This window comes from Dipodomys spectabilis, unplaced genomic scaffold, assembly GCF_019054845.1.
Source record: "Dipodomys spectabilis isolate Male_0828 unplaced genomic scaffold, ASM1905484v1 ptg000095l, whole genome shotgun sequence".
In the NCBI taxonomy this organism is placed as follows: Eukaryota; Metazoa; Chordata; class Mammalia; order Rodentia; family Heteromyidae; genus Dipodomys; species Dipodomys spectabilis.
In genome coordinates, this window is record NW_024870772.1 from 49,946,774 (window position 1) to 49,962,591 (window position 15,818).

A 15,818-nucleotide genomic window follows, 5' to 3' on the forward strand; every position below is an offset into this window, starting at 1 on the left:
CTGAGATCTGAGGATCCAGGTCTGAAGCCAGCCACAGGAGAAAAATTTGAGTCTTATCTCTAATTAACCAGCAAAAGTACAGACGTGGAGGTGGCTCAAGTGGTAGAGGGCCAACTTTGAGTAGCTCTGAGTTCAAATCCCAGTATTAATACCAAAAGAGCCTAAGCTATAATCTACAAAATAATTCATCCTTTCAAAGTATACAATTCCCTACTTCTTAGCATAATCAAAGTTGCATACTTTTACCAGTGTTTAATTCTGGAACATTTATGTTATTCCCAAAGAACAGTTTTGTCCATTAGCAGTCAGCCCTGCTGTCCTTCAATCCTAGTTCTCCATGCCTACCTCCATGTCTACTTGTATATTCTGGGCATTTTGTATACAGAGTAACAGGTCTACGTTACTGCGTTTATTAGTACCTATTCCTTTGTGTGGACAACTAATTTCCCACTGTATAGCTATATCACGTTTTTTTTGATTGTTCAAATGTTTTTTTAGGTCTGGGAAGGTGGCTCAGTGGTAGAGCGCTTGCCTTGCATGCATGAGGCCCTGGGTTCGATTCCTCAGCACCACATAAGCAGAAAAAAAAAAGCCAGAAGTGGCACTGTGGCTCAAGTGGTAGAGTGCTAGCCTTGAGCTGAAGAGCTGAAGGACAGCACCCAGGCCCAGAGTTCAGGCCCCACGACCAGACTCAAAGAACAAACAAACAAACATTTATTTCTATTCTGATCAGTCTTGCAATGAGTATTTTTATGCAAAGTTTTGTGTGGATACATGAATATGTGTAGACTGAGGGAGTGCAGCTACTGACCACACTCTATTTATGTTTAACTTTCATGCAGCTATACCATCACTTCAATCAGCAATGTCAAAGGTATTAACTTCTATTCATTTTTGTCAATATTTGCCTCTGCCTTCATAATTATATTTGTTCTGGATGTAAAGAGCTTTGAGTTACATTTCCTAATGTGAAATAATGACTAATGATGGTACAGCCTATTTCTATGCACTTACCAATCATTGTCTGTCCATCTATTCTCTTTCCTATGTTTTATTAGCATGCAATAGCTACACAAGGAGATTTCACTGTGACACTTCTATGCATGTACACAATGTATTCTATCACCAACCCATCATTTCCCTCATCCTCACCCCATTTCCTAATACAATTCAAGGTTTCATCTTGCCCACTGTAAAATAACCTATTTTTTGGGGGGGGGGGGGGGGGGGGATCCAGACGTGGGGCCTGAACTCTGGGCCTGGGTGCTGTCCCTCAGCTCTTCAACTCAAGGCTAACGCTCTACCACTTGAGCCACAGCGCCACTTCTGGCTTTTTTTTCTTTTTGCTTATGTGGTGCTGGGGAATTGAACCCAGGGCCTCAGACATGCAAGGCAAGCGCTCTACTACTGAGCCACCTTCCCAGCCCAACCTGTCTATTTTTAAGTTGTAAGAGTTTTTTTGGGTCAGTCATGGGGCTTGAACTCTGGGCCTGAGCACTGTCCCTCAGCTCTTCAGCTCAAGGCTAGCGCTCTACCACTTGAGCTACAGCGCCACTTCTGGTTTTCTGGTGATTTATTGGAGATAAGAGTTTCATGGACTTTCCAGCCCGGGCTGGCTATGAACCATGATCCTCAGATCTCAGCCTTCTGAGTAGCTAGGATTACAGGCATGAGGCACCGGTGCCCGGCTGTTGCAAGAGTTCTTTACACATTTTGTAAACAAAAACCTCTTTTAAGAATATCGTTTGTAGATATTCTCTTATTCTGTAGGGTTGTACTTTTGCTTTTTGATGGTATCCTCCTAAACATTAAATTTTTTTCTTTGTTTTTGAGAATCAGTCTCACTACTTACACAGCTCAGGCTGGTCTCAAACTCAGCCTCCTGAGTGCTGGAATTATAAACATGTATCACCATGCTTCGTCCAAGTTTTTTAATTTGGTGAAGTCTGTCAATTTTTTTCCTTTATGTGTGGTGTGTCATATTTTAGATAGCACTTATGGATCCAAGGTCTTAACACTTCAAAACTGCACTAATAATACTACAATTATGTCATTTTAAAAAAGGCCTTGACAGCCGGGGCTGGTGGTTCACATCTGTAATCCTAGCTACTCAGAAGGCGGTTCAAAGCCAGCCTGGGCACAAAAGTCTGTGAGACTCTGATCTCCCATAAACCACCAGAAAATAGGAAGTGGCACTGCGGCTCAAGAGGTAGAGCACTAGCCTTGAAATGAAAAGCTCAGGGACAGTGCCCAGGTCCAGAGTTCAAGCCCCACGATTGACCAAAAAAAAAAAGGCTTTGACTTTCAGAGATGTAAGATGGATGAAATGACATGATACCTGGGATTGTACTTATACCTTAATAACTTTGGGGGTGGGGAGGACAAGGACACAGAGGAAAAAACTTATGGGGATTAACCATGCTGGTTTTCTTTAATTATGACATGAAAGTTGAAAGAGTAAGAAAATCCTATTAGTTATCTAATTAAATATAAAACATTAACTTTGCATGCTGGGTACAGAAAAATTTCCAAATCTAGATTCTCAAGCCCTAATGCCAAGTGTAGCATTAAAACTAAAAGATAAAAAAAGCAAACTTAGGCTGGGAAGATGGCTTAGTGGTGGAATGCTTGCCTTGCATGCATGAGGCCCTGAGTTTGATTCCTCAGCACCACATAAGCAGAAAAGCTGGAAGTAGTGCTGTGGCTCAAGTGGTAGAGTGCTTAGCCTTAAGCTGAAGAGCTGAAGGACACTGCCCAGGCCCAGAGTTCAGTCCCCATGACAGACCAGAAAAAAAAACCAAAAAACCCAAAAACTTAGCCTATGCCAAGACTCAAGAGATGCAAGTTAAAAAATTTTTGCACTGAAAGGACATAATGATTAAGCTAAAAAGACATCCTACAGAATAGATCATCTTTGAGCTATACATCTGATAAGGTTCTAATGACCAAAATGTACAAAAAAAGCTTAAAAAAGTAACCCCCAAAGAAGCAATAACCCAAATATTAAATGAACACAGGAGGTAGCCAGACACGTCTCAAAAAAAAAAAAAAAAGAGGTACAGGTAGGCCAGTAAATATACCAAGAAACATGCATTACCTCTGACTATGAAAGAAATGTTCCATCTCATTCCACTAATAATGGCTACCATAAAAAATCCAAACAATAAATGTGGGGAAGGCTGTGGATGGGGCATATGTGTATGGAGGAATGATGTGAGGCATATATGTGAGGCGTATATTAGGAACCCTAATACACTGATAGGGGGAATATAAGTTAGTGTAGCCACTATGCAAGTCGCTAAAGAAAGTCCTTGGTGCGGGGTGGGAACCCACAAAAAACATAACTATTCTAAGATCCAATGATTTTATTTTATTTTTATTTTTTTTGTCGGTCATGGGGCTTGAACTTTGGGCCTAGGCGCTGTCCCTCAGCTCTTCAGCTCAAGGCAAGCGCTCTACCACTTGAGCTACAGCGCCACTTCCGGTTTTCTAGTGGTTTATTGGAGATAGGAGTCTCACGGTCTTTCCTGCCTGGGCTGGCTTTGAACCGCGATTCTCAGATCTTAGCCTCCTGAGTAGCTAGGATTACAGGCGTGAGCCACCGGCGCCCGGCGATCCAATGATTTTAAAATGACCAATCTAGGTCATTTATCAAGACTGCAAGTCAGCACTCAATAAATTCATCTTCACACCTGTATTCATTATAGCACTATCCATAATAACAAAGTTATGGAAATAGCCTAGATGGCCTAACTGATGAAAATATGATAAAAACACATAAAGGATCACCTGTTTATCTCTACACACACACACACACACACACACACACACACACACACACACACACACACACGAATGATCCAAGTATGGTCAAGGAGTGGGTTTCCTGTTTATCTCTACACACACACACACACACACACACACACACACACACACACACACACACACACACACACACACACACACAACGAATGATCCAAGTATGGTATGTGCCAAGGAGTGGGTTTCCATGACGCAAAACCCTCTGAACAATAGACAGTTTAACAAAATGAATACCAGGAAGCTGAAACATGGCTTGCCTGAGATGGGTGGGAGCCATAGGGAATGGCAGATGAATAGAAAGAGGAATGAACACAGTCACAATATTCAATGTATATAGGAGTAAATGCAACTATGAAACCTGTGGGGATAGGATAAAGGCTAGAGGTGAGATAATAATGGAAAGGTGACCCTGATCCAGATACAATGTACACCTATGTGGGCATGATAAACTGGAATTCCTTTGTATGACAATCTAGATTAAAGAAATTCACCTTTATCAAAAATGCAAAGCTGGGCGCTCTGATGGTTTATGCTTCTAATTCTAACTACTCAGGAGGCTGAGATCTGCAGACTAGTTTGAAGCCAGCCCCACCAGGAAAATCCATGAGACTCCTATCTCCAATTAACCTCCAAAAAAATATCCAGAAGTGGGGCTGTGACTCAAGTGCTAGAGGACTAGCTTTGAGCACAAAAGCTGCACATTCCAGTATGAAGCCTTTACCTTGGTACTGGTAAAACAAAGTGTGAAGTAAACTTCTACACTTGTCAGGTGAATAAAAAAGACAATGATGGGGGAGGAATGGGAAAAGAAAAACAAGATGCTGAAAAAGAACTGTTTCAGATGCCTCCAAAGTTGCCTCCAAAGGAATCAGTCATGGATTTAGAGGCAACCTTGGCCGGCTGGCTACCTGCCTGCCTTCTTTCCTTCCTTCTTTTGGAAGGAAGGGGGCGAGGGGGCAGGAGGAGAGAGAGGGAGGATTTAATGAACTCTCTTTAAAATGAGATGAAACAATTCAGTTTTCATCATAGACATGCTATACTACAAATAAAATTTAAACAATTGAAACTGCCCAGCTTTAAATGCTATGCATGCAAAACAATTCTAGTTGAGAAAAATAACTGAGACACTTACCTGAACTTTAACTTCCTGGTGGCTGAGTAGAGGAACCAAATGAGGAACTATTCCCGAGTCTATTACCATCTGTATCTGTTCATTGCCAGCATCAGTAAGGTAAGAGAGGGCCCAGACTGTGTCTACCAATATCTAATAAAGGAAATGAAAATTCAAAGCCTTTGAGTAATTTTTTTATCTTTGTATTTTAAATTATACAACAAATATGATTGTTCTTCTGTTGCTGTTATTATTATTACCACCACTGGATTTTTTTTTCCTTTTTGGTGCCAGTCCTGGGGCTTGAACTCAGGACCTGGGTGCTATCCTGACCTTTTTACTCAAAGCCAGTGCTCTACCACTTGAACCACAGCTCCACTTCTGGCGTTTTTGGTAATTTATTGGAGACAAGAGTCTCACAAATGCCAGCACCAGTGGTTCATGCCTGTAATCTTAACTACTCAGGAGGCTGAGATCTGCGGATCACAGTTTAAAGCCAGCCTGGGCAGAAAAGTCACTGTGAGACTCTTTTTTTAAATACTTTTTTTTTTTTTGGGTCTGGTCATGGGGCCCAAACTCTGGGCCTGGGCGCTGTCCCTCAGCTCTTCAGCTCAAGGCGAGCGCTCTACCACTTGAGCCACAGCGCCACTTACGGCTTTTTTCTTTTTGCTTATGTGGTGCTGAGGAATCGAACCCAGGGCCTCATGCATGCAAGGCAAGCGCTCTACCACTGAGCCACCTTCCCAGCCCCTTAAATACTTTTAAAAAATTGTAAAAATACTATACAGAGGGGTTACAGTTACATGTGCAAGGTAATGAGTATATTTCCTATCAAGCATTATTACCTCCTCCTTTGTTTTCCCCCTACCATCCTTCCCTCCCACCTCCACAACTATAGTCCCCCCCCCAAAAAAAATTGTAAAGTTCATTTTTCAACATAGTGTCTTGTGTCATGTGAGACTCTTATTGCCAGTTAACCACTCAAAAACAGGAAGCAGTGCTATGGCTTAATGTGGCAGAATGCTAGCTTTGAGCATAAAGAGTTCAGGGACATCCACCCAGGCTTTGAGTTCAAGCTCTATGATCCAACAAAAATGTCTCACAGACTTTCCTGCTCAGGCTGGCTTTGAACTGTAGTCCTCAAATCTCAGCCTCTGAGTAGCTAGGATTACAGGTGTAATCCACTGGTACCCAGCTCACTGGAATCCTCATCTCTGTATTTTGTAGCCATATCCAGAATATGTATGTTCGTTAGGGCCATACCCTGACCAGTATCCAATCTTAATGCATTAAATAGGAAAAATAAAAAAGATACTCTTTGTCAAATGTTCCAGTTGTAGGCTAACAAACACCAAGACTTTGTGTCCAATATATACAATAAGAAAGGCTCTATGGGGACTGGGAAGGTGGCTCAATAGTAGAGTACTTGCCTTGCATGCACGAGGCCCTGGGTTCAATTCCTCAGCACCACATAAGCAGAAAAAGCTGGAAGTGGCACTGTGGCTCAAGTGGTAGGGTACTAGCCTTGAGGTGAAGAGCTGAGGGACAGGGCCCAGGCCCAGAGTTCAGCCCCCAGGAACGACCAAAAAAAAAGAGGCTTTATGATCGCAGCAGCACAATGGTTTGAAATACCTGGGCTAGGAGGATACCTTTGAGTTCTCTGTAAATCAAGACATTAAGAAAGAAAATACTACCTTATTCTTTTTTTTATACCTATTAAAAAAAAAGTCAGCAGCAGCAGCCCCCTATGATTAACTTATACTAATTACAGCCTACAGTTTTTTAATGATTGTACTTTGAAGTACAGCAGGTCGTATGTTTGATCTTTCTTTGTATGGTAAGTCTTAATTAAAAGCTAGGGCCAAGTGACGGTGTGACAACCGAATGTTAAAACTATTGTGCAAGCGGGTGTTGGTAGCTCATGCCTGTAATCCTCACTACTCAGGAGACTGAGATTTGAGGATTGAGGTTTGAAGTCAGCCCAGGCAAGAAAAATCTGTGAGATTCTTATTTCCACTAAACCACTAAAAAAGCTGGAAGTAGAACTGTGGTTCAAGTGGTAGAGTGCCAGTCTTGAACTCAAAAGCTCAGGGGCAGTGCTAAGGCCCTGAGTTCACACTTAGGATCAGCACAGGGAGAGAGGGAGAGAGGAAAGAGGGGGAGAGAGAAAGGGAGAAAGGGAGAGAGGGAGAGAGGAAGAGAGAGAGCATGCGCAAACGTGCTAATGTGAGTGTGCATAATGGATTTTTCTGCCCAGATCTCAGCCTCCAGAGTAGCTAGGATTCAGGAATGAGTCACTGGTGCCTGGGCTCTGTTTTTTTTTTTTTTTTAAAACAAACAGAAAGTCTTGCTAGCCTGAAACGGTTTCAATCTCCTATATTAGTAATCTTCCTAGCTCAGACTCTGAGGACCTGAAACTGGTGAAACTTATGTCTTGTAAAGATTCATGTGAGACCTTGATTGTTGATACACATTTAACATTGAACTCCTGTGGTTTCCCTTACCCACTACATCCTCTTTTTTTCTCATGGAGGTGGGGAATCAAACCTAGGGCCTTGTACATGGCAAGTAACTGCTGTAGCATTGGACTATACTCTCAATCCATATTCCCAGTTTTTAATACCCCAAATGTTAGTACAACTTTTAAAAGCAGACAGGCCAAGTGCTGATGATTCATGAATGTAATCTTAGCTATCCAGGTGGCTGAGATTTGAGTATCTTAGTTCAAAGCAGCTTTGGAGGAAAAATCTCGAAGATTCTTATCTATAATTAACTACCAAAACGTAAGAAGTAGAGCTGTGGCTAAAATGTTAGATCCATCAGCCTTGAGCAAAAAAGTTGGGGACAGCGCTCAAATCCTGAGATGTTCAAGCCTCAGGACCAACCCCAGGGAAACAAAAAAGCAGCTCATTTTTCATGTTTTAGCTTATGCGTACACATGAATATAAGCAGAAATATTTCTCTTTAGTTTTAACAAAACACAAAAAATACTACTATGTGTATGTGCTGCCCAAAATGAGCTTCCATAAAAATCAGAGCCACAATCTTAGTGAGCTACATACTGGCAATTTTTTTTTTTTAGTTTAGGTTTTTTAAATTAATTCATTAATTTATTTATTTTTGGTCGGTCATGGACCTGAACTCTGGGCCTGGGCCCTGTCCCTCAGCTCTTCAGCTCAAGGCTAGTGCTCTACCACTTGAGCCACAGCACCACTTCCGGCTTTTTTCTGCTTATGTGGTGCTGAGGTATCGAACCCAGGACCTCAATGCATGCAAGGCATTCTACCATTGAGCCAACTTCCCAGCCCCCATACTGGTTTTTAACACTGCAATTCTATTATGTGACATATGAAAGAGAATAAATACAAATACCAGATTATGTGTGACAGCTCTAAACACTAAAATCTAATATGAACACACTGAAATAATGTCTCCCTGGGGGAGCCCTATATATACATTACACATACAAGTACTTGATGAGAAGCAGTTACTCACATTTACATCTGTGTGATGAATTAAAACACAAAGGGCTGGAAGAATCTAAGGAGAGAAATATGCAGGTTTTAAAACATACTTAGATAAAACACACATAAATATCTATTTTATTTAATTAAAAAAATCTGTTTACCTCCTGGATGGTTTCCATTGGTGGTGGTGGGTCTTTGTGGCGACATAGGTTGACCATAACCCAAGTCACGTTTCTTAAGAATGTTATTGGAATAGATGGACTTATGAATGAAAGTAAAGGTTTTACAACGCCAAGACTTATGACATAATCTCTACACTGAGGTCCATCACCTGTAGACAGGATTAATTCAATAAGACAAGAAGCATCTTTAGAAAACATATAGTACTGAATACAGTATGTTAATTAACTAGTTTTACATAAAATTCAGAATGTGAACCACAATGTTGACACTCACACATCATACATTTTTAGCTTTATAAGCTGCTCATTATGCCATCTAAATTCTGGAAGCCTAAGGGTGCCATGGCTCATGCCAGTAATTCCAGCCACAGGAAAGGCAGTGCTAGGAGAATTACAGTCCTAGGCAAGCTTGAACAAAAATGCAAAAACAAACCAAACCAAAACAAACAGCTACAAGAATGGTGGCAGAGTGCATGTCTAGCAAGTACAAGGCCTTGAGTTCAAATGCCAGTACTACCTTAAAATACTTCGTGAGAACTGTAGCTCTTTAATGTTACTCTTGTCACTGTACTGTATGGTACACTATGGTAATAAAATGTTATGTCAAAGCTGAGCACCAGCGGCTCATGCCTGTAATCCTTGATACTCATGAGGCTGAGATCTAAGGATCACAGTTTAAAGCCAGCCTGGGCAGGCAAGTCTATTAAACTTATCTCCAACTAACCACCAGAAAGCCAGAAGTGGAGATGTGGCTCAAGTGGTAGAGCACCAGACCTGAATTACAAAACTCAGGGAAAGTGCTCAGGCCTTGAGTTCAAGCTCAGGACTAGCACCAAAAAAAAAAAAAAGAAGAAGGTTAAAATAGTACAAAAGATGCAGAATTTATACTTACTATCTAATATCAGAACATAAAGAGTAAGCCATGAGCTGGGAAGGTGGCTCAGTGGTAGAGCGCTTGCCTTGCATGTATGAGATCCTAGGTTTGATTCCTCAGCACCACATAAGCAAAAAGAAAAAAGCCGGAAGTAGCACTATGGCTCAAGAGCACTAGCCTTGAGCTGAAGAGCTGAGAGACAGTGCCCAGGCCTAGAGTTCAGGCCCCACTACCGGACCCCCCAAAAAAAGGGGAGGGCCATAAAATGCTTTAAAAATAGAAAATTATGGTAAGAAAAAATAGCACTAGCACAGTGGTTTTCAATGTAATTCAGAATTACTGAAGCAGAAATATCTGTGGGCATAGGATTCTGTTTTAATAAGCTTGAACTCAGGGCCTGGGTGCTGTTTCTATGAGCTTTTGTTTTTCAAGGCTAGCACTTTAACACTTGAGCCACTGTTCCACTTCTGGCTTTTTGGTGGTTGATTAACTGGAGGTAAGAGTCTCATGGAGTTTCCTGTCCAGGCTGGCTTCAAACCATGATAGTGAGATTTTAGCCTCCTGAATAACAAAGATTACAGGTGTGAGCTACTGGCACCCAGCTTCCATGTGGTTTTGACACACAAAAGTTTTAAGAACCACTATACAGTCAACTGGCAATTTAATTTAATTTAACTTCTGTACTGAGTATATCAATGTAGGATCCAGTCTGAAGCCATACAAACATTTGATCAAATGTGTACACCATAGTGTCTAGTCTGAAATTATGTTGAAGTATCACCATAATCAAACAACTCTCCTGGCAGTAGAATATGTGGAGATAAGATGCTTTATTTTTTTGGTCCAGTTGTGGGGCCTGAACTGTGGGCCTGGGCACTGTCCCTCAGCTCTTCAGCTCAAGGCCAGTGCTCTACCACTTGAGCCACAGCGCCACTTCCGGCTTTTTTTTTCCTGCTTATGTGGTACTGAGGAATCGAACCCAGGGCCTCATGCATGCAAGGCAAGTGCTCTACCACTGAGCCATCTTCCCAGTCCAAGATGCTTTGTTTTTATATCCATATATTTGAATCAGTTCTAAATGTAACTGGAGTACAAAACTGGGTATCATACGCTTGGTGGCTCATGTCTATAATCCTAGCTACTCAGGTGGCTGAGATCTGAGAATCTTGGTTCAAAGGCAGTCTTGGACAACAAAGTCTATGAGACTCTTATTCCCAATTAACCAACCAGTCTTGGACAACAAAGTCTATGAGACTCTTATTCCCAATTAACCAACCACCAAAAAGCCAGAAGGGAATAGAATCTCAGTTTGGAGTTCAAACACACACACACACACAGGGAAAGGAATAGAACCTCAGGTTGGAGTTCAAACACACAGACACACAGAGAAAGAACACTAGATAAATAATGTAATTTATAGTATCAGTCTACCCTATGCCAGAAAGTCTAGAGACAAAACATCCCATAGAAACTCATTATCATCCTTTTTGTGCTGGTCTTAGAGCTTGAACTCAGCCCTGGGCTCTGTGCCTGAGCTTATTTGGCTTAAGGCTAGTGCTCTACCACTTGAGCTACAGTTCTACTTCCAGGTTTTTGGAGGGAGATATGATAATACTCTCACGAACTTTACTACTGGTACTGGCTTTGAACCATGATCCTTAGATCTCAGCTTCCTGAGTAGCTAGAATTACAGCATCAATTTTCATATTGGCTCTAAAATAACGAGTTATAACAAAGTCACACTAATTACTTCTCTGAAAAAGATGTGCAGGAAACTTTGCCCTTGACCAAACTAAAGATCCCTTAAAAACCCCTTCTCAAACTTCTACCCTCAACAGCTAGGTTTCTGAGCTATACTATGAACACCTTAGCATTCTAATCCCCAAATGTTTCCATTTTCCACTGAGGGATAGTTCTTTGAACTTGAGTTTGGGTTAAAGTGTCTATTAACCAGTCTAAGTGTATAATCCCATTATACAGGAGGCTAGTGATTTTGTGGCTAGTCTGAGCAACAGAGACCTTGTTTCACCAAAAAAAAAAAAAAAAGTCTTTAAACTATTAGGATTGTCTTTAATTATTCTTCCTATAATTATGACAGGGATATATCACTATGTTCTATACATTTATTCAATATTAATGTACTGAAGGTATAAAAGTTTCATATTAGGTTGTTCTCAATAGCAATTGAGAAACATTAGTCTAAGCTTTGTCTCCTTATCACAGTTGGGTAAAGATGAAAAAGCAGACCCCAATATAAAACAGATCTAAAATATGTATGTATTTCATGATGATTTAATTAATTCAAACTTGACTATGAGGCTCAGTGTCTAACTCCTATTTATAACCCCACTGCTCAGGAAATGGAGATCAGGAGGATTGCCATTTAAGGCCAGCTTAGGCAAAACATCTCGAACAGCTGGCTTCTTGTCACCCCAGCGACACTGGAAGCATAAACAGTAGTGATCACTTGTAGCACCTGGTGTGGCTCCAGTGGTTGAGCCTCTCTAGCAAATATGGGGCCCCAAGTTTCCCCTAGCTGCCCTTGTCCTCAAAAAAAGTTGAACACAGACAAAAAGATGGGTATCCCTGAGCAATGAAAATATTTCTTGTACTTTTTACTGCTTTATACTTACATACTTATAATTTCTGTAAGCTATTTTGTGTGTGTATGCACATGCTCATGCACACAAATAGTAAAGATAAACTGAATCTTTTGGACTACTAACAATTATTTTTTATACCTAGTGTATTTATGATATCAACATTACAAGTTTGATACAAACCTATAATATTTCCCAGTGCCCATACTGCTTGCTCACAGACATTCTGATGGGGCGAATGGAGAAGCCTCAGGAAAAGTGGCACAGCATCTAAGGAAGGAAAACATGTCAACACCTAAGGTTGAAGATGTTGCATTAAAAATCAAGTGCTTTATTAGCATAAACCATACAAATTGAATAAATATTTAATTTATTCAACTATTCATTGAATATTCATCCAATTCATTGATATTACAAATGTTCATTGAATATTACAACGAGTGCAAATATTCACTATTTGCAGCATGCCCACTGACACACTTTGATAAAATTCACCCCATCTATGGTACTCTTAACCACTCTCCCCACAATCCTTATAAACAGACTTTGGTGGGTTTCATAATTCCATCTGCATACATACACATACTATATAGTGGCACATAAAGTACATGTGTAATGCTCACCCTGTCACCCTCCCTCCAAACACAGATAAACAGTCTCTCATCACAATATTATTTTCAAGCATCAATCTTGATGTTTTTGCTGAGATGTCAAAAAAACCCCTATCAAAGTATATTTTAAATTACATGTATTAGACTCACACCTGTAATCCTAGTTACTCAGGCAGGAGGCTGAGATCTGAGGAATAGCTGAGGTTTGAATCTAGCTTGGCAGAAAAGTCTCAGAGATTCTATCTTCAATTAACCAGCAAAGACACTGGACTGGAGGCATGGCTCAAGAGGAAAAGCTCTAGCCAGGAGGGAAAAAGGGAGTGCACGGGAGTCCCTGAGTTCATGCCTCAGGATCCCCACAACAAAAAATAAACCCCAAAACACAACCAAAATAAAAAAGAACACTACACCAACAAATAAACAACAACAACAACAAAAGGCCAGTTGCAACATTTAGACAGTGTCAAATTAAGCTTATAAAATTTCACTCACAGCCTAGACTTTTTATTAGGGGAGAAGGGCTGCTGGGGACTGAACCCAGGGCTTTATGCCTATTAAGTGGTAGAACATTAAGCTAGAACCCCAGTTTGGACTAAATTCCAATTTTAACACTAATTACTCCTAGGCACAGGTGGCCATTATAATCCTAGCTACTCATGAGGCTGAGATTTGAGGATGGAGGTTCAAAACCAGCTCAGATAGACAAATCCAATTAATCTCCAATTTACCAGCAAAAAAGACAGAGCCAGAGGCATGGTTTAAGTGGTCAAATGCCAAAAAAAGAACAAGAGGTACTGACTTCAAGCCAGAATGCTGCCACCAAAAAAGAAAAAAAAAAACTACTTACAGATAAAGAGTTACCATTCTGAGAGGAGGAAGGAAGATTCAAACTGTTCAAACTTTTGAATTTAAGAATTTAAATTAACGTCATTAATATAGTAATTGGCCCACTGGTTCTTGGGCCACAAAAACTTTTGAGTCAGAAAGTAATTTTGTTACTTAACAAGTATGGGAATCATGGACAGATTTTTATGTACCCGAACACTGCACTCAAATCTTCTTCCATTCCTTAGTAATGGAAGAAGAGTAAGTATTTAAATGTTGTGAATATTAGTATGTGTTGGTCCATTAAGAAAGACAGATGTGGGGCAATGGTGACTCTTGCCTATAATCCTAGCTACTTAGAAGGCTGAGATCTGAGGACCACAGTTCAAAGCCAGCCCAGGTAGGAAAGTCCGTCTTATCTTCAATTAACCAGAGAAAACCAGAAGTGGCACTGTGGCTCAAACTGGTAGAACACTAGCCTTGAGCAAAAAAAAAAAAAAAAAAAAAAAGAAAGCTCAGAAACAGTGCCCAGGCTGTGAGTTTAAGCCCCAGAACCACCACCCGTCACTACCAATAACAAAAAGACAGAGTAGCAATGGTAAAACAAATTGCAATCTTCTTTCTCATCTTTAAGGAACTGAGGAGTAAGACAGAAAACATTGAACCCCATCAGCCAATTACACAAAGCAAAAGCAAAACACATATACTTGAACCAGACCTAAACCACTTTCAGGAGGATTTAAGGTGATTATCTTTCCAAGTCATATTATGACATATTAATATGGAAATGTTTACTACCTAAAAGACAATTTACCCCCACTTTCAAAATCATAAAAAAATTAGTGATTATAACTTCAATAAATTTAGATAAATACTATGTTAACATTTAAGGGTTTTAAAATCATCTTTCTTAAATTATAATTCTTCATTTGGTAGAAAAATGAAATAATATTCACAGAAACAATACACGCAGGTTTAGTATGTCATATAGCAATTTTCCACTTCTATCTTTGGAAAATAAAATTAAAATCTAATTACTAATACAAAAAATATCTCAAAGTTATACAGATTCTATTGGGAGAAAGGTAAGTAATTGGAGGAGGGAGGGTAAAAAGAACAATCAAACTTACTGAAATTTGTTTGAGAAGGGGGAGGAGGAGTAAGGGAAACTGAGAGAAAGGATACTTTATACAAATATACAAAATGCCCTCTAACATAATTAACGTTTACTAATTAGAAAAAAACTTAACTGTTCTTTCCATAAGACGACTTTATAGATGTCTTTAAACACTGTGACAGAAATCTCATTAAGGCTCAAGTTTTAGAGTGCCTATGTGGAAAGTACAAGGCCCTGAGTTCAAGCCCTAGTAAACAGGTCCTTCCCTGCAAAAAGTTCAACAATGGGAAAACTTCACTTCTAATGTTCTATACAATGGACTACAGTAATAAATCTGTTACTCTCACAGGGAAATATTATCAGTTTGAGGAAGTAATGAGAATAATTTTAGGGAACAGAAAACGTCAGCTACCAAAACAAGGTGACTAATAGTAACAGTTAAGTTGGCTATTTCAACAACCTTATATGCTAATGGATAGGTGTAATTTGATAATATAAATAGCTACATTCTTTTAGGAGTATCATTGATTATCTTCTACTTTAAAAATAAATCAGTTTTGTTTAATAACCAACTTACTGGACTGAACCACTGCTTGAGTTTGCTCAGAGGTTCCAGATGCAATGTTTGTCAAAGCCCACGCAGCTTCAAACTGTAAAGAAGGACTATAAAACAACAAATAATTTTAAACAGTAGAGATTTTTACATTGGTCTACATGTCTACTGATCACTTCCTTTCTCTTGCACTTAAAATGCATTTAATATTTAAGTTTTAAAAGTTATCTCTTTCCATCTAGCATTTTGAAAAACCCCAACAACATTTTCAAACAACAACTTGGTATAAATGGAATACCACTTCCTCATATGTCCCTATGAAGAATTTCTTAATTAATAAATTCTGTAAGGTCCTGTAACATTTCTTTTTCTTTTTTTTTTTTTGGGTCCGGTGGTGGGGCCTGAACTCTGGGCCTGGGCACTGTCCCTCAGCTCTTCAGCTCAAGGCTAGCACTCTACCACTTGAGCCACAGTGCCACTTCCGGCTTTTTTCTTTTTGCTTATGTGGTGCTGAGGAATTGAACCCAGGGCCTCATGCATGCAAGGCAAGCGCTCTACCACTGAGCCACCTTCCTAGCCCTGGTCCTGTAACATTTCTTATGATACTTGCATATTACTCTCCAGTTTTATCTGATATGATTATCTAGTCAAACTAG

General features: G+C 40.0%; 1 protein-coding gene across 1 annotated transcript in view; it reads right to left on the reverse strand.

Annotated features, from left to right (window-relative positions):
• Positions 1 to 15,818, reverse strand: part of Kpna4 (karyopherin subunit alpha 4) — a 53,863-nt gene that overhangs the window by 12,853 nt on the left and 25,192 nt on the right. Inside the window, exons 7-11 of the mRNA XM_042685370.1 lie at positions 15,187 to 15,272; positions 12,240 to 12,326; positions 8,562 to 8,731; positions 8,429 to 8,473; positions 4,955 to 5,086 (exon numbers count right to left, since the gene is read on the reverse strand). Of these exons, the coding sequence (XP_042541304.1) occupies positions 4,955 to 5,086; positions 8,429 to 8,473; positions 8,562 to 8,731; positions 12,240 to 12,326; positions 15,187 to 15,272 (520 nt within the window). The remainder of the gene's footprint in view (positions 1 to 4,954; positions 5,087 to 8,428; positions 8,474 to 8,561; positions 8,732 to 12,239; positions 12,327 to 15,186; positions 15,273 to 15,818) is intronic.